We start from the raw sequence: 15,468 nt of genomic DNA on the forward strand, positions 1-15,468 counted from the left end.
GAGTCCAGTGCGTGGGAACAGCCGTGTCTGAACCACTGTCTGTCCTTCTGCTGGAAGATGCGTTTTTACTTTCCTTCCTGCCTCCCCAGGAAGGAATGATCCTTTGTGAAATGCTCACGAAGGTGAGCAAAAGTCTGGATAACTCCCACCAGCCAAGCAGCCGACGTCTCCTCCTCCAGGAAGCTGGCCTGTTCCCCCTGCCCCTCACCCCCCAGGGCTGCATCCTCACGGCTGGCCACCCTCTTGCCCCTTCACTCCGCACTCATTTCAAATCATTTCACTCACAGGGACACCTCTTCTACTTCTGAACACTATCTCCCTTCAACCGAGCGTGTGAGGCCCCCTCTACTCTGCTCCGAGGTGGTCCCCATCTCTAAGTGCAGTGATGACTTTACTTTCAAACAGACATGCCCCCCATTTGTAAAACACCTGAGGTTGGGATGAGTCACCACCCAGACCACTGCCACCAAATGATCACCAGCATTGGATTTGGTGAAAAAACCAAGGGAGAGACTTCAGGCTCCTGCAAGGGGAGGGGAGACAGGAGAATTTATTTTTAGTTAAAAAAATTTTTTTTCTTCTAGATATCAAGTTTCAGAAAACCTTTCAAGGGTGTCTTTTTTAATTCTGTGGCCGGAGAGAGGGAGTGTATCCTAGCCTGAAATGGTGGGGAACGTAAGCTGCTCCCACTGGGTGGATTGCTTCCCTGGCTAATTGGATGTCTGCAGGACACCGGGGTGCCCGAGCTCCTCCGAGAAGGAGCGGGTGGATTTATGGCTCTCGGGGTTGCTGCTTCTTGGGGGGCAAGCTCTGTTCTTTCTGCATGACTCTCGAAAAAGAACTCCTGGGTCTGATCTAGCTCCTTTCTCTCGGATTCCCAAGCCAGCCTGTTCCCCCAAGGAACAGCGCTGCAGAAGCCTTCGAGGAACCTGACGAAATGTCAATTACTACTCATGTCAGACCATTGTTGGGGGGGCACACAATCTGAGGGTTGCCTGCTGCAACATCAGCTTCAGAATACACAGCTAATCCAGGACCAACCAGGACAGAACACCACCCAGTACTGCTGGCCAAAGCTTCAGAGCTATCCTAATGTGCATACGGGACCGGGAGGCTGGTGGCCCCTTTCGGGATACCTGCTGCCCCTCCAAGTCTCGGCTCCACCTCTCTGCCTGCTCCTTGGCTGTGGTTCAGTCCACAGGGGCTTCGAGGAGATGGGAGGGAGGGAAGGATGAAGGGGGTCTACCTCCTGTGGGTCACAGCAGGCTGGAGATGCCCCCTGCCCCTAGCCCTGGTTAGGGGTAGAAGGGCCTTACTATTTCTGGGAATATAAAGCACAACCCCATAGGATTCCTACACCCTGTCTTCAAATATCCTCATATTATCCAATTGGAGTATTTCCTGCCGAGACCCTGACTAATCCAGCCACCAATCAGGCTCTCATTAAATATCCAGGTATTCATTATGCCCTTGAACCAATGTGCTTGACATATTGTAAACATGGACATGAAAAGACTTCCACCCTGGCACAAGCCATAGACCACTTCGAGGATCCCTGTCTGAACACCCAGGCCTGACCCCCTCAGTCTCTAGGACAGGGGAATCTTCTGGAGCCCAAGTTTAGGGAATGGAGGATTCCTAGAAGGCCCGTCTTTCTGGGGTCCCCCGTCTGGTTGGCAGGTACTCTCTTACGACAGAAAGCAGGGGTCTGACACAGCCTTGGGTCTTGGGCCTGACAATTGGCCATTCCAGTGGATTTCCTTTTTTGGGGGGGGGTTAAGTAGGCTCCACACACCCAGTGTGGAGTCCAATTGGGGCCCGAACTCACAAGAGGACCCTGAGATCAAGACCTGAGCTGAAATCAAGAGTCCGATGCTTAACCGACTGAGCCACCAGGTGCCCCTCCAGGGGATTTCCATTCTAGGGGAACCCCCTGGAGAGGGAGGGCTGGGAACTGTCACATCATGCTGTCCCCTGGAGGGAGCAAGACCGGGAGAGGCAAAGGGCCTGTGGTTGGGTTTTGGCACTGGCCTCGTAACAGCTTGGAGTCAACACTGGTGAAGAAGGTCACAAGAGGCTATAAAACAAGGTAGAATGTAACCAGCAGCTAGAAAAGTGACAGGCACGCCCACTGTCCACTGAGTAACTGTGGTCACTGTGCCCCATTCAGATGTCTTTTGGTCTCCTTCAAAGGTCTCAGGAGAGCTCTTGCAAGTGGCATGTGTGCTTGGCACGGCTGCCAGCTCCCCGGGGAGAGGGGAGGCCCGGGTGTGCTCGGCTCTGCACCCGGCCCAGCTGCAGCTCCCTTCTGCACGCTGCCCCAGCCCTTCCGGCACTCGCTCCCCATCTCACCAGGGCTCCCAAGTGTCTGTCGCACGGCACCGAGGTTCTTGCCATCACCCCCCTTCTAGATGAGGTGCACGAGCAGGGCAGAGCAGGCTGAGCCCAGGACCAGGCCCAAGCACACGTAGAAGGACATCACCACCCCCGTGGCCTCGGCCAGCTCGCGGGGCACGATCTTCGGCCCGTACATGAGAGCCAGGGTGCTGAGGTAGCCGTTGCTGAGTCCCAGCAGGGAGGTGAAGAGCACTGGGTAGAGGTCAGATCGGAAGAGCACCGTGTGCAGGCGGACGCGGGGCTGATAGTTGCAGAACATGAAGAGGGGGAGGAGACAGGTCCGGAGGAGCACAAGCCCAGGGAGCACCTTGCTCCTGGGCCCTGGCACCTGTATCCAGGCTGTGACCTGCCGGCCACACAGGTCGGCAAAGTTAAACAGGAGGAAGGTGGTGAGGGGGACGAAGAACTTGGTGGTCCACGGCGAGCCCGAGCCCTTGTCGAGGGACTCGATGTTGGTGGAGATGGCAGGGAAGACGAGGCTGGTGATGAAGAAGAGGTAGACGACACAGAAGCCCAGACCAGCTGTCCTCTTCAGGATGGGGCGGAGGGGTGGTATGGAGGGGTCATGGGACCCAGGGGCTGCCAAAGGGGCGCTGGGGGAGTCCTGGGGTGCCTGATCTTCCCCAGAAAACACGTGGGCTGGCCAAGCAGGCCTCAGGTAGAACCTGCGGGTGGAGAGGGCTCGTGGTCAGAGGGCCCCGGAAAGCAGGCTCACCTGGGATTTCCAGGGACACGGCAGGGGACCTATAGGCCTGGTGCATAAAGCCTCAGGAAGCCCTCAGACATGCGTGTCTCGGGGCGGCCACGGGGAGGCCCCCACAGTCCCTGGCCTGCCCATCCTGGTGCTGCCTGAAAGGCTGGCCACGAGCAGAGACAGAGGGAAGCAGCACTAACTGCCCCCTCTGTTCGGTCTCACTCCTTAGGGGTCCTGATGGTTAAAAATCTGGTGGCTGTGGCTCTACGGATGTGCATACACCCCCCTCCCCCACCACATGTCCTTCCTAGTTCTGTTTCTTAAGCAAAAGTGGGATCAAACTATACACATTGTAAAACTTTCTGCAACAGGACAATTCCTAAATACAGTATATAAATGCATTACCTAACAGCCCAAATAACATCCTTAACGAAGGTATACACATGCATGCACATAATCGCGTCTAGAATATCTCGTGGCCAACCTTTAACATGGAGACACATGACTCAATGCCCCTCTGTTGTGTAGCGTATTTCATTGTAGACATATGATTTAATATTCATTGTATGCATATGCAATTTAACCATTCCCTTACTGACGGACATTAAGGTTAGCTCCATTTCTCTCTACTACAAATAATGGTGCGATGAGTAGTCCCACACATAGAACCTTGCACCTGTATGTATTTCAGTAGAGCAGATTTTTAGAGGAGGAACTTCTGGAGCAAAACGTTTGTATCTTTAAAATTTTGATAGCTGTCAAGTAAATTGTTCTCTAAATAGGTCGGACCAATTTGTCTCTGCTCTGTACCACTCACCTGCCCCATCTCCAGTCACCTGCCCTGTTAATCTCTACACGGTCGTTGGTTTCTTCAAAAACACTAACCACAAATTATAACCATTGAGTTAGTTTCTGGTTTATCATCTGGCTTCTTCAATAGAAGGACCATGTTTGCCTGTTTCCAGCTAAATCTCCAGGCACAGAGTAACCCTCCAAAACATAATTATAACTAATATGTCTATAAAGGTGTCTTTCCCCCCATATCCTCAACACTGAATATTATCAATATTTTCCATTTCTGCTACTCTGACCACAGTAGAAGACGCTTGGGTCACTTGGCCTCACCGTCTTGCTGTGTGACCTCGCCTGAGTCACTCAACCTCTCTGGGCCTCAGATGCTGAAAGCCAGGAGACATAGGCTGACTGCATGACCACACCTCACACAGAAGGCTTGGTGTGGGGTTGGGAGAACAGTAGCTCGGTGATGGCTGGCTTCTGGTCTCAGCCCCCGTTCTGTCTCCCCATGTGACCTTAGGCCAGGGACGCTCCTCTCTGGGCTCAGTCTCCTCCTCTGTAAGACGGAGGGGTGCTGCAGCTGCGAGCTTCTGAGCCCCCTGCCAAGCCACCCATCCTAAGCGCCTACGGGTAATAAGTGAGTTGGTGGGACGGCTCCCCCTCCGAGCCACTTTTCCGTGTGATGCTGAGCTGGGCACTGCAGCCTTGAACTCTGTCTTGTTCCACAACCGCTATTTAGGGAAAGGAGTATTCTTACTTCCCCCACTACTCAGTGGCAGGTCCCAGCCTGAAGTCAGCTCTGAGAGGGCTCCACCCCAAGGTGCCCTGGTCAAAACTCTTCCTCATCAAGCTCTTCCACATCTGTCTCATGTCGCCCTCCCCGAGCCAGCAGCCCCCCACACGGCCTGGGGCTCCATTCCTCCTGGGGGCAGCCCCCATGGGCTTCCCTTTTAACTACGATTTAGTCTGAGCAGCCCCAGGAGCACGGCTGTCTCCAAAGCTCCTTCCTCAGATGCATTTCTGTAAACCCAGAAGTCTTGACCAAAGTGTTAATCAGCAAAGAAGGAGAAGCTTCCATGGGACAGCATAGCCCCTGGCTCAGTTGGGAAGGATTTTGTGAGGATTTCAGTTGGAAAGTGAGACTGGAAACTAAGGTGACCAACTGTCCCCATTTGCTGAGACTGTCCTGGTTTTAGCACCAAAAGCCCCTCATCCTGGGAACCCCTTCAGTCCCAGGCGAACGGGGAAGGTTGGCCACACACTGGAGACAGACCCATGTGAAGCCCCGTGAAACAGGACACAGGGAAACAGCAGGAGAGCTGGGACCCCCCCCCCCGCCCCCCGCCTTCTGTCCGTTCCATGACTCAAACATGGTGCAAAGGGCACAGCTGTGGAAACAAATCCGGGTTCAAACCCCGGTCTGTGACTCACCAGGGGAGCAGCCTGGGCATGTCTATTAACTTACAAAGCCTCGGTTTCCTCATCTGTAAAATGGGGAAGGACGGTAACAACTGCACACAGTTGTGAGAAGTGAAGAAAAGACACCCAGGCATAAACTGCTGAGCTCAGCGCCACCATACAACATGGGTCCCTGTGGGAAAGGGCAGAGCCAGGGCCTGGGCCTCCCCAGCTCAGCCGGCTTGCCCACTGGGCAGCCTTCTCTGGCTCCGCTTCTTCACCTGTAGAACGGGGCAAATAATTCCTCCCTCTCCTACATCAAATACGACGTGGATCGGAAAATGCCTTGTAAAGAATAAAATACGAGAAAAAGTTAAGGGCTATTGTTAAAAGGGAAGCAAGAAGCACGAAAGAAAAAGGAGGGATGAGAGAGAGAAAGCATGAGAGAGGCTGAAGTGAGAGAAAAGGTCCCCCGGGGGAGGGAGGCCTGGGGAGACAGTGGGTACAACGCAGCTCTGGGGTCAGGGAGGCACTCAGGCACGTCGTTCGACCTCGCGGAGCCAAGCCGGGGTCCTCGTGTGTGCACGGGGCCGGCCGTGATGCACCGTAGTGCCGCACCCCACGAGGAACAGGTGCCTGAGCCCCGGATGAGAGATGGCCCATCAGGCTGGGCTGAGCACAGTGCAGAAGCAGCAGAGGCGCTCCGCGAATGGAGCTGTTCTTCATCACTATTATTCCTCAGTCCCACTTCGGGCGCCTGCCCCCCGCCCCCCGACCTGTGCAAAACCTGGCATACTCCAGCTGCTGGGGGGCGTGCGGGGGCTGCAGCACAAAGCCGGCTTCTCGGATCTGCCGGCCCGGCCAATTTACGGAGCAGCTACAACGAGCCAGCTATAGCCCGAGGCTCTGGGGCACGGCAGTGAACAAAATCCACACTATTTCTGCCCTGGTGGTGGTGGTGGTGGTGGGTGGTGGGTGGTGGGTGGGGGGGGCTCTCTCCCCGGTGGGGAGATGCGCAGTAAGCAAGAAAGCAACCTGGCCACCCGGTCAGATAAGGGAAGATCGCAAGCAGGTCCGGCCGGTAGCAGCAGAGCTGGGGGGCCGCCCGACGGCAAGGAGGGCTCACCTGGCGTACTCCAGCCGTGGCAGCAGCAGGTAGAGGCCGACGCAGAGCCCCAGGAAGACGTCCGCCGTCAGGAAGAAGGCCAGGGTGCTGTCCGTCACGTCGCTGGACGCCGCCAGGTCCACCAGCAGGGCCACGGCACTGATGGTGCCCCCCATGGCTCCTCCTGCCGGGAGCACAGGCCCGTCACCGAGATGGGCAGTGGGCCCACCTTCCTTCACCTCCGACCCTGGACCCTCCCTTTCTCTTGACTGCCCTTCTGGTGGAGTCCGCAGTTGCAGATTCAGGGCCGGGACTTCTCAGAGAGCTCCTCTCCCGGGCCCTCAGCCCAAAGCACCACCAACCGAAGTGGGCCAGACGTTCAGGGAATGTTCTAGCACAGGCCCTCCTGTGGCTCGGAGCAACACTATCCCATCCAAGGAGTCCTCGTCACTTACAGAACCGCCATGTGGCCCACCGGCGAGCTCACGGAACTGACCTTGTACCCCACGGGAGGTGTGGCACATAACACGTGAACGCGGGTGTGCACACAACACGCACGCGCTCACGCTTTCTCATATACACTCTCTCACACACACACACACACACACACACACTGCTGTGCTATCACAGTCTTACACACATACACACACTCACATGCGTGCAACCGCCCTCCCACATGGAATGTTCTCTCTCGCCAAGGGCTTTGCCATGTGACCCATGTGACTCCGTGCCACCACCATTCACTGCTACCACCAGAGGAGGCGGCACAACTTAGTGGATCCATGGCTCTGGGCGCCAAACAGATGTACATCTGACCCCTGACCCTGCAGCTCACTAGCTGCGACTTGGGGGCTAATGTGACTCCTTGGAGCCCCAGTTTGCTGGTCTATAAAATGGGGCTAACAAGCCCTGCCTTGCATAGTGCTCTGAGGACTGAATGTCCGGAAAGGACCCAACACACAGTCGGCTTTCAACAAGTACTGGTCCCCTTCTTTGCCACAATCACACCGTCACCTCTGGGAGGCGGGGGGGGGGGGGGGGTGGGGGGGGTGGGGATGTGCCTTACTTTTCTGTTGAACCCTCACACCCGTGGCTAGTCAACCTGTGCTGGGCAAGACTAAGAGGTCAGACATGTTGTGCATGCCCCCAGATCACTTACTCCTCTCCGCCTCTGTTTCTTTGCCTGGAAAATGGGGCTAATACTTGTCCTCTCTGTCCCCCGAGGCCTGGTGAGTATGTTGCACTGCCGGGCTGAATGAATGCGTCTGCCCGCATTCGAGGACCAGGATACTGATTCTCAGGGAGACAAGGAGATGGCTCACTACAGACAGCAAACAGCAAACTGGTCTGTGTGGGCAGGGACGGCCCTGTCATTGTCATGCAGCTCTGACCAGGCGGCACCTTCTGCCTGGTGTCGCACAAGCAGGAGTGGAGAGCAACGGTTGAGGGCCTCGCCCACACTCTGCCCGACAGCGCTGTGGCTGAGCTTCATTTGCCTGGGCAGGGCCCGGCATCAGGATTTGAAAGGATGGCAGAGAGATCAAAGTTAGCACAGTGATGACGAAGAGCACAGAGTCTGGAACCAGAACATCTGAATCCAATCCTGGTTCGACCGCTTCCAGCTGTGCGGCCTTCAGCAAGTCACTGAACCTCTCTGTGCCTCCGTGTCTTCATCTGTAAAGTGGGGATATTAGTAATACCCACATCAAAGGGCTCTTACAAAGATAAAAAGGATTCTGAGCCGGAAAGCATTCAGAAAGGTGCCCAGCACACAGAAGTGCCTATGAATCCTCTCAGATCCCCAATTAGGTGTTCGGCTATTTCTGTCCTTCCTACATCAAAGCAGCAACGACAGGGTAAACTCCTCGCCAAGAGGGTGCCAACTTCGGAGACGCTGTAATCCCACCTGGGTGTTTTGTAAGAACTGGAGCTCAACTTGAGTAAAGACACTTGCCGGCTACCCTGAGGAACAGATCTTAACATCACTGCCTATTGATTTCCCTCTCTCTCTCCTCAACTTGTAGGGAATTTACAATATTATCATCAACAACAAACCAGGCCTCCGGGAGCTCATCTTTCATGACTCCCTACTTTTATCTCATCAGTTATGGAAATACATGCAAATGAGGGGTTTAAAAAAACACCAGCACAAAACAAATGAATTGTTCCTCCCATGCCTACACGTGCAGAATTCACAGATGGGCTCCTCTGGACAAGAAATGATGGGGGCTGGGGAGGTGGCGGTGGGGCCTCTGGGAGCCAGGGCCACCTCGGATTTTCCAGGGTGAGGGGTGCCCAACCCCCCCCACCCCCCACCCCCCCCCACAGAGTGAGGACACTGACTTAGGGCCCCGGGGTAATCAATACTGAAGTGCAAGAGCCGGACTTTCCAACTTTTTAAAAAATGGACTTTCTGAAACATTCACAGCAGAGTCCCCTTTTCGAGAAGATTCACAGGTGGCCAGATGAACCCGAAGGGCCTCCTGCCAGCATAAATGGTGTGTTTAGTCCCTGGCTCCTAGACATGTAGCCAGCAATGTGGTTGTAATGAAAAATACATCCTTTGACAGGATGGAGGGAGTTGAGGGGACAAGAGCTTCTCTCTGAGACTCGGGTGACAGAAGAGATTACATCCAATGCTCGCGGGCCATTTCCCTCAGGCTAGGCATGTCCTTCTCAAAGCCCTGCTAGGGGCATATTGATTGTACTCAAGAAACTTAGCAATGGGTCCACTTTTATTTTACTTTAGACCCAAGGATTTCCCCGGGTAGAGCCAGAAGCCTAATCTTATGTCCAAAATGGCAGATTGAGCTCACATCTGAACTCTGATCTGCAGGTAGGAACAGCTCCAGGGCTGAGTTGAGAAGGGGCAGGAGGCTCAGGAGGAAAGATACGGATCTAGTAGTGATGTCTGGCACTGGTGCGGGCGTGGGGCGGGGATGCACACTTGTCCAGGTATTTGTCATCCCTGCCACATACTGCCTGGTGTTATTAATAGATGGACACAGAAGAGATTCCTAGTGAAATTCTTCTCAAGTGGACAAATGCTTACAGCACTCCTTCATGCAACAGGGATGTGCCCGGATGCCGAACACAGCAGCTGAGTCCCCAGTCTGGCGTTAAGGGATGGTGGTCTTCTGCAAAAGCACAGATTCTTACTGACCCACCTCCTTTTTATCTTGTTGGGACATCTGAGCGAGGGAACAGAGCTGCTAAAGGCCTGGACCACGGGCTCAGGATCAGCATCAAACTTCAGCCAAAGGGGTTGGCCCAAGTCGTGCATCTGTGTTTCCAGAGAATGCCAAAGTTCAGGGTCATGGAGGTGTTTATTTGCTAGGCTATCAGCTCCTGAGAGGCTGGGTCTTGTTCATCTTTGTATCCCTGGCACATAGTAGGACTTCTATAAAATGAGAAAGGGAGAAAGGGGGGGAGAAGCTAAGAGGAAGGAAAAGGAAAGAGAAGGGAGGGGACAGGAGAAGGTGTGGGGACGAGGAGAAAGGGAAGAAAGGAATGCTGCTTTAGGAGATGCACTTGGTAGACAGATGCGTGTGCCGAAAGTGGCCGCAACTGGCTTCCCTCCCACCTGCTCTTCCTACAGGATGGTTTTCATGTTCTCCCGCTGATGTGTGTGGGTCTGTGTTCTCTCCCCTCGCATCCCAGTGGGCTCGTGGCATTGGTGACCGTGGCCCTAAATGGCTTCCACATCTAAGCCATGAAAGGAAATAATGCTTCTGCCTGGGTCTCCTGGGATGCTTGCTCTGGTGACCCAGGCACCATGCCTCAGGGAAGCCCACCAAGCCGTGCCAAGACCCCGGCAGAGTGGAGCGCCCCGGCCCCAGCCCCGGTCTGGCTGAGTTTCCCGGGAGCGGGTCTCCAGCCCTGTTGAGCTCCATCGGCTGATGCCATGCGGAGCAGAGGAGAGCTGTCCCTGCCGACTCCTGCCCAGACTGCAGATTTGTGAGCCAAAGAACTGACTGCTATTGTTCGAAGCCACTAAGTTTTGGGGTGCTTTGTTACCCAATAATAGATAGTGGAAATATAGCTAACACTTGTTGCCTTTTCTGGAAGGGTCGCTGCATTCTCACCTCTGGTTCCTCCGCATGACCCCCAGGTAGCCTGACCTGGTGGGCCGTCTGGAGTCCGGCTCTCACCTGATATCAGCGCCTGAGAATTCCTCATGGGGAAGGAGCCGGTCATGCCGAAGACACTGCTATTGAAGATGGTGGAGGTGCCGCTGAGGATTGCCATGCAGATAATGGTGACAGCAAAGAAGCCAGAGGTCCAGGAAGAGGTGTCCACCTTCACTAGCACAGTCATCACCAAGAAGACGGCCAGCATGACAGTCAGTGAGGCCAGCACACGGACACGAACCGGAACCCTGTGGGGGGAGGGAGGGACGCCAGAAGCGGTCAGAGATCCCCTTGGGCCTCCCACGCCGGGCCACGGGTGGTGAAGGTTCTTAAGGGACACCTGCAGCCGGGAGGCCTGTGCCTGAATCCTGCCTTCCTGGCTCACTAGCTGTGTGACCCTGGCTCAGTGACTCAACCTCTCTGGTTTCAGCTTCTGCATCTGTATGGCAGGGAGGAGAATGGATCCGCCTGCAGGGTGGCTGTAAGGGTCTCTGCAGGGGAGTGTGCAGAGTGCAGGGGGCAATATCAGCTCAGGGCAAATGCTCGGCGGATATTGCTTCTTTTCATCTTGCTGTAAGGTTCAAGGACAGGACAGGAGGGCTCTCACCCCCTGCTCCCCCACCACAGGGCGGAGCTCCCACTGGCTTTGCCTAGTGTTTCAACGAAGCAACCACCTTCGGGGCTTCCTTCTCCCAAAACTTAGCAGTGGGGGGAGGAGGGAGACGAGCAGAAAATCATCATCATCATCATCATCATCATCATCATCATCATGATATAGCAATTACCCAGATAGTACTTAATTTGTGCTAAGTACTCTTCGGAATGTTTCTACATGCTGACTTGTTGCATTCTCGCACCAGCCCTGTAAGACAGGCCCTCTTACCTGTCCCGCACATACAGGGAAGGAAACTGAGGTCAGAGATGCTAAAGAACTTGCTCAAGGTCACTCCCTGTGACCCCGAGAGGGCTGGCTCCAGTCTGTGTTCTCAGAAGGACACTCTGCTTCCTTGAGTGCCCTCCACCCTCTCCCAGCAGCTGGAGCTGCCCGATACCCCAAGGAAGGGAATATGGGTGGTCCAGAACAGGCCAGGGCAGAAGGATTCTCCTGTGATGGTCTCAGTCGCCACGGGCAGCCGCTGATGCATGTGCAGCCCAGGGCCGGCCCCCAGCCCCATGCCAGCAGCACAAACCATACGCCCCTCCCGGCCCCCAACCGCCCAGACACTGCCCTGAAGGGAGGAGCGAGAAGGCTGGCTCTCCTGCAAACAGCACATTTTTATTCCAGGGAGAGAGAATATCATTGAAAGGGGCTGTTTAAATCATCAGATTAGACTAAGCTTTAAGCTGGATTGGATGTTTGGTTAATTTTCCTGCTAACCAGTGGGTGGGGGCTGGGAGAAAAGCCAGATTAGTTATAGACGCAAAAAAAAAAAAATTTTTTTTTTTGATAAAAAAGAAAGACCTGAAAGGCAAAAAAAAAGTATCTACATATATATGTACATAAATAGGTGTGAAATGATGAGCAGGAGAAGCAAGGATTTTCCAAAGTGCTTTTGTGGCTCCAGGCTACCTTGAGTTTTCTCTGATCTTCATTCTGATCCTTGCTGGAGGGAGAGCAGGGGTCAGCCTCTGCTGTGTGAGGGGCAGACGGAAGCCTGAGGATGTGAGGAGGCAGTTCAAGGTCGCGGCGTGAGTCCGTGGGAGCAGGGAGGAGAACCCAGGTCTGCTGAGCCTCCGCCCAGGGCTGTCTGCCAACATGCATTCTCTCTGGCGCCTGTTCCACGAGCGTGTGGTGGGCAACTCCTGTGTGTCAAGCACTGTGTGCGATGACCCGGCCCCCGGCCAGACGAGGGCCAGGCATTCTGCTTTAGTGTGCACAGTGCTGCAGTGGGAGGGCCTCAGGGCATCCGAGGGGGCACAGAACCCAGCCCGGGGGTCGCACCTGGAGGTGGCACCTAAGCTGGAGTGTAAGGTGTGTTGGGATGTGAGTGCATGCATCTGGTGAGAGGGAACGAGGCTAGCCTCGGGCTGCAGGTGAGATTGAGAGCAGAAGCTGGAGGGAATCGGAGCCCTACCCTGGAGGGCCTGGTCCACCTGCTAAGTGCCAAGGCTTGACCCTCAGAGTAGGGTCCAGGGTGGGCGTGCGGGCTTCGCCTGCCAGCATCCCTTCCCTGAGGAACACTCTTTCTTCCACGCCAAGTTGTTCTGGAGAGGTGGCCGGCCACATTGTCCAACCCTGACCCAGCCACAGATCATGGACACATGATGACTGGGTCTGGGGTGACTGGAGTGTCCCATGCCATGCGGCGGGTCGCTGGATTAGGTCAGGGATTAGCATGTGAACCAGGCAGGGCCAGTGAGGGCTCTCCAGGGCTGAAAGGTGGAGAGAAGTGCCCTCTCTGCCACGACCGTGTTGGGGGCTGCTGGTTGCCACCTGGCCGGCTGCATGGAGAGAGACCACATTTGGGATGAAGCCAGGCAGACACATACGGAGCCCAGGGACAGTGCAAGAGAAGGACAGCCCTGGGGACATATGTAATCCCTTAGATCCAGCAATGTGTGGAGGCAGCCCTGACTTTAATTTTCCACGTAAAGAATGAGAAAATCCTTTTTGTGTCTCTATTGTCCGTTACAAGAGTGCAAGTTAACACAAAGAGGCACATCAAGGTTTCTAGCTGGTGGGTGACCCGTCCATGCACCCTCCCTCTACCAGGAAGCAGGCTGCAAGTGACAGGTAATTAACACTCCCAAGAGCAGGCTTCAACCAGTGATGGGGGCGTGGGTGGATAAATACCCCAGCTCCCTCCCTCTCAGGTGTGTGTTCCACACTGGGTCCCAGAGTCTCTAGGCAGGTCAAGCTGGGTCTCTCTCTGTGGGAGCTGGTTTGGTAAGCCATCCTTTATTGGCTGCCTTCCCCTCTCGTTTCCCCCTCTCCGTTCTCCTACCTTCACCTCCCAAATAAACTGCTCGCACTTAAAATCCGTTCCAGGGGCTGTTTCTGGGGAACCCCACACTACGATGCATCTTCCCAGGGTCTGCAGGGGCCTCATCCTGGGCAGGAGCTGGTGGGCAGCCAGGTAGAGCACCTGGACCCCTGGGGGCCCAGAGGATCCGGTGTAAGTGCACACCAGGAGCCCTGGAGGCTGGTGGTCAGGCCTACCTCTGACGTTCTGGGTAGTTCTACACACTCAATCATGTCACACAGTGCCCTCCACCCTCTCCCAGCAACTGGAGCTGCCCGATACCCCAAAGATAAGAGCCAGCAAGGGCCCAGAGCCTGGGTCAACATAATGTTCCCATTTACAATTATAAATATTAAGACAATCAAGTGGAGAGAGAGGGTGGTGACCAAGGCCAAAAAGCTTTACCAGACCCCTGGGGCAAGAAGGCAGCCCAGGGCAGACTGGGAGACATGAGGAGTACTGCCAGGACAGTGCCCTGTCTTGTTCTCCCCCCGTCCCAGGGCGGACACAGGGCCTGGGAGGGACCTGATGAGTATCCGCTGGATGCACAAACTGACAGGCAAGGGCTATGACTAATGCAGGGAGACTCTCTGCTTCTTGACCCCCCCAAGCATGGCAGGGAGACCACTGGAAACATTTGCTCTTTCCAGCCAGCCTTAGGAGTAGCCTCTGCCTCTAACCTTACCTCCTCTCAGCCCTGGTAAAGACGAAGTCCACGCCAGGAATGCTGATGGCATCCCAGGAGCTCTCTGGGGCCTGTCACAACAAGGTAATTAGTTGTCCCTACAGGAAGGTTGCTCTGGAGAGAGCTGGGGGACTTCTCGCCCAGCACCCCCAGGGTTGTGGGAGGTGAGGAGGTAAGTGCCAAAGGCAGGACAGGAGCAACACAGGCCCCACAGGTCCCTTGCCTGCTCAGGCCTCCTCCTTGCCCGCAAATTACCTGCCACGTGACCCATTCTGCGCCTGAGCCTCATCTCTGGGCCCCAGGTCCTCAGGGATCTTGCGTGGGGCTCTCTTCAATGCCCACGAGGGTTTATGAAACATGCCACACGAAGCCCACCCCACACGCAGTAATGGGGGCATGCTGGCCTCACTCTGCTTCAGCCCCTGGGACCCTGGGGCAGGCCACACAAATGTGAGATTCTGGGAGAGGGCTGCCGGCTCCCCACCCCCTTGCTGGAGAGGGCTCAGGACCCCAGGGGGCTGATTTCTTCATAAGTCTCTCAAATGTAAATCCTCCTCATAAGTATTTATGATGCTACAGATTTAACATAATAAAACACTTGGAGATTATGGATGAGCCAGTCAGAGAAAGCCAGGGTTCTCCAGGAGGGGAAAAAAGGAGACATTTCAATCTCGCACATTAAATAAAAAACAGCTTAGCCCCAAACCATCTTCCCACAACCCAGAAACAGACGGAGGCCCACAAGCATTCCCCACATTGCCTTCGCCCCTCTCCTATAGGCAGGAGAGGGCAAGGGTAGGCCCTGGGGTGGGCTGAACCTTCTGGAAGATACCTATAATGCTGAGCCTTCAGAGCCAGCAGCCTGCCTGACCTTGGGAGGGTGGCTGCCTGGGCGGTCCACAGACCTAGACCTCCTTTATTACCTCCTTCCTTCCAGCTGCCTGAAGACAGGGCAGAGGCCCTCACCAGAAGGCTCTGAGATGTGGCTCTGGACGCAGGGAGCAGCTGGGGGACCCAGAGTTTCCAAGTACAAGTGTGGGGTGAGAAGGGTCCCAGTTCCCATCTGGCTTCACCCTGTTAGTGGCCATGTGACCTTGGTGAGCCTATCTTCCCATCCGTAAAATGGGTACCGAGTCGCCTGCTCTCTGGCTGTTGGGAGGATTAAAGGAGACAAAGCTCTAAGGGGTACGAGCGCTCGGAAGCGCCACTCCAGTGTCCTGAGGGTCGACCTTCCCTGCCCCTGCTGACCACTGTCCCAGGCTGGCTTCTGACCTGCAGGATCTCAGGACCACAGAGGAGGT

The 15,468-nt window shown here is 55.2% G+C and overlaps 1 protein-coding gene across 2 annotated transcripts in view; it reads right to left on the reverse strand.

Moving 5' to 3' along the window:
* Nucleotides 1-521: 521 nt before the first annotated feature.
* The window catches only part of SLC29A3 (solute carrier family 29 member 3), a 40,788-nt gene continuing 25,841 nt past the window's right edge, over nt 522-15,468 (reverse strand). For both annotated transcript variants that reach the window (XM_078077623.1, XM_036083926.2), the window contains 3 exons: nt 10,541-10,767; nt 6,411-6,573; nt 522-3,062 (listed from right to left, as the gene is read on the reverse strand). In XM_078077623.1, coding sequence (XP_077933749.1) covers nt 2,408-3,062; nt 6,411-6,573; nt 10,541-10,767 — 1,045 coding nt within the window. In that variant the 3' untranslated portion in view covers nt 522-2,407. The remainder of the gene's footprint in view (nt 3,063-6,410; nt 6,574-10,540; nt 10,768-15,468) is intronic.

Source organism: Halichoerus grypus, chromosome 7 (genome assembly GCF_964656455.1).
Source record: "Halichoerus grypus chromosome 7, mHalGry1.hap1.1, whole genome shotgun sequence".
In the NCBI taxonomy this organism is placed as follows: domain Eukaryota; kingdom Metazoa; phylum Chordata; class Mammalia; order Carnivora; family Phocidae; genus Halichoerus; species Halichoerus grypus.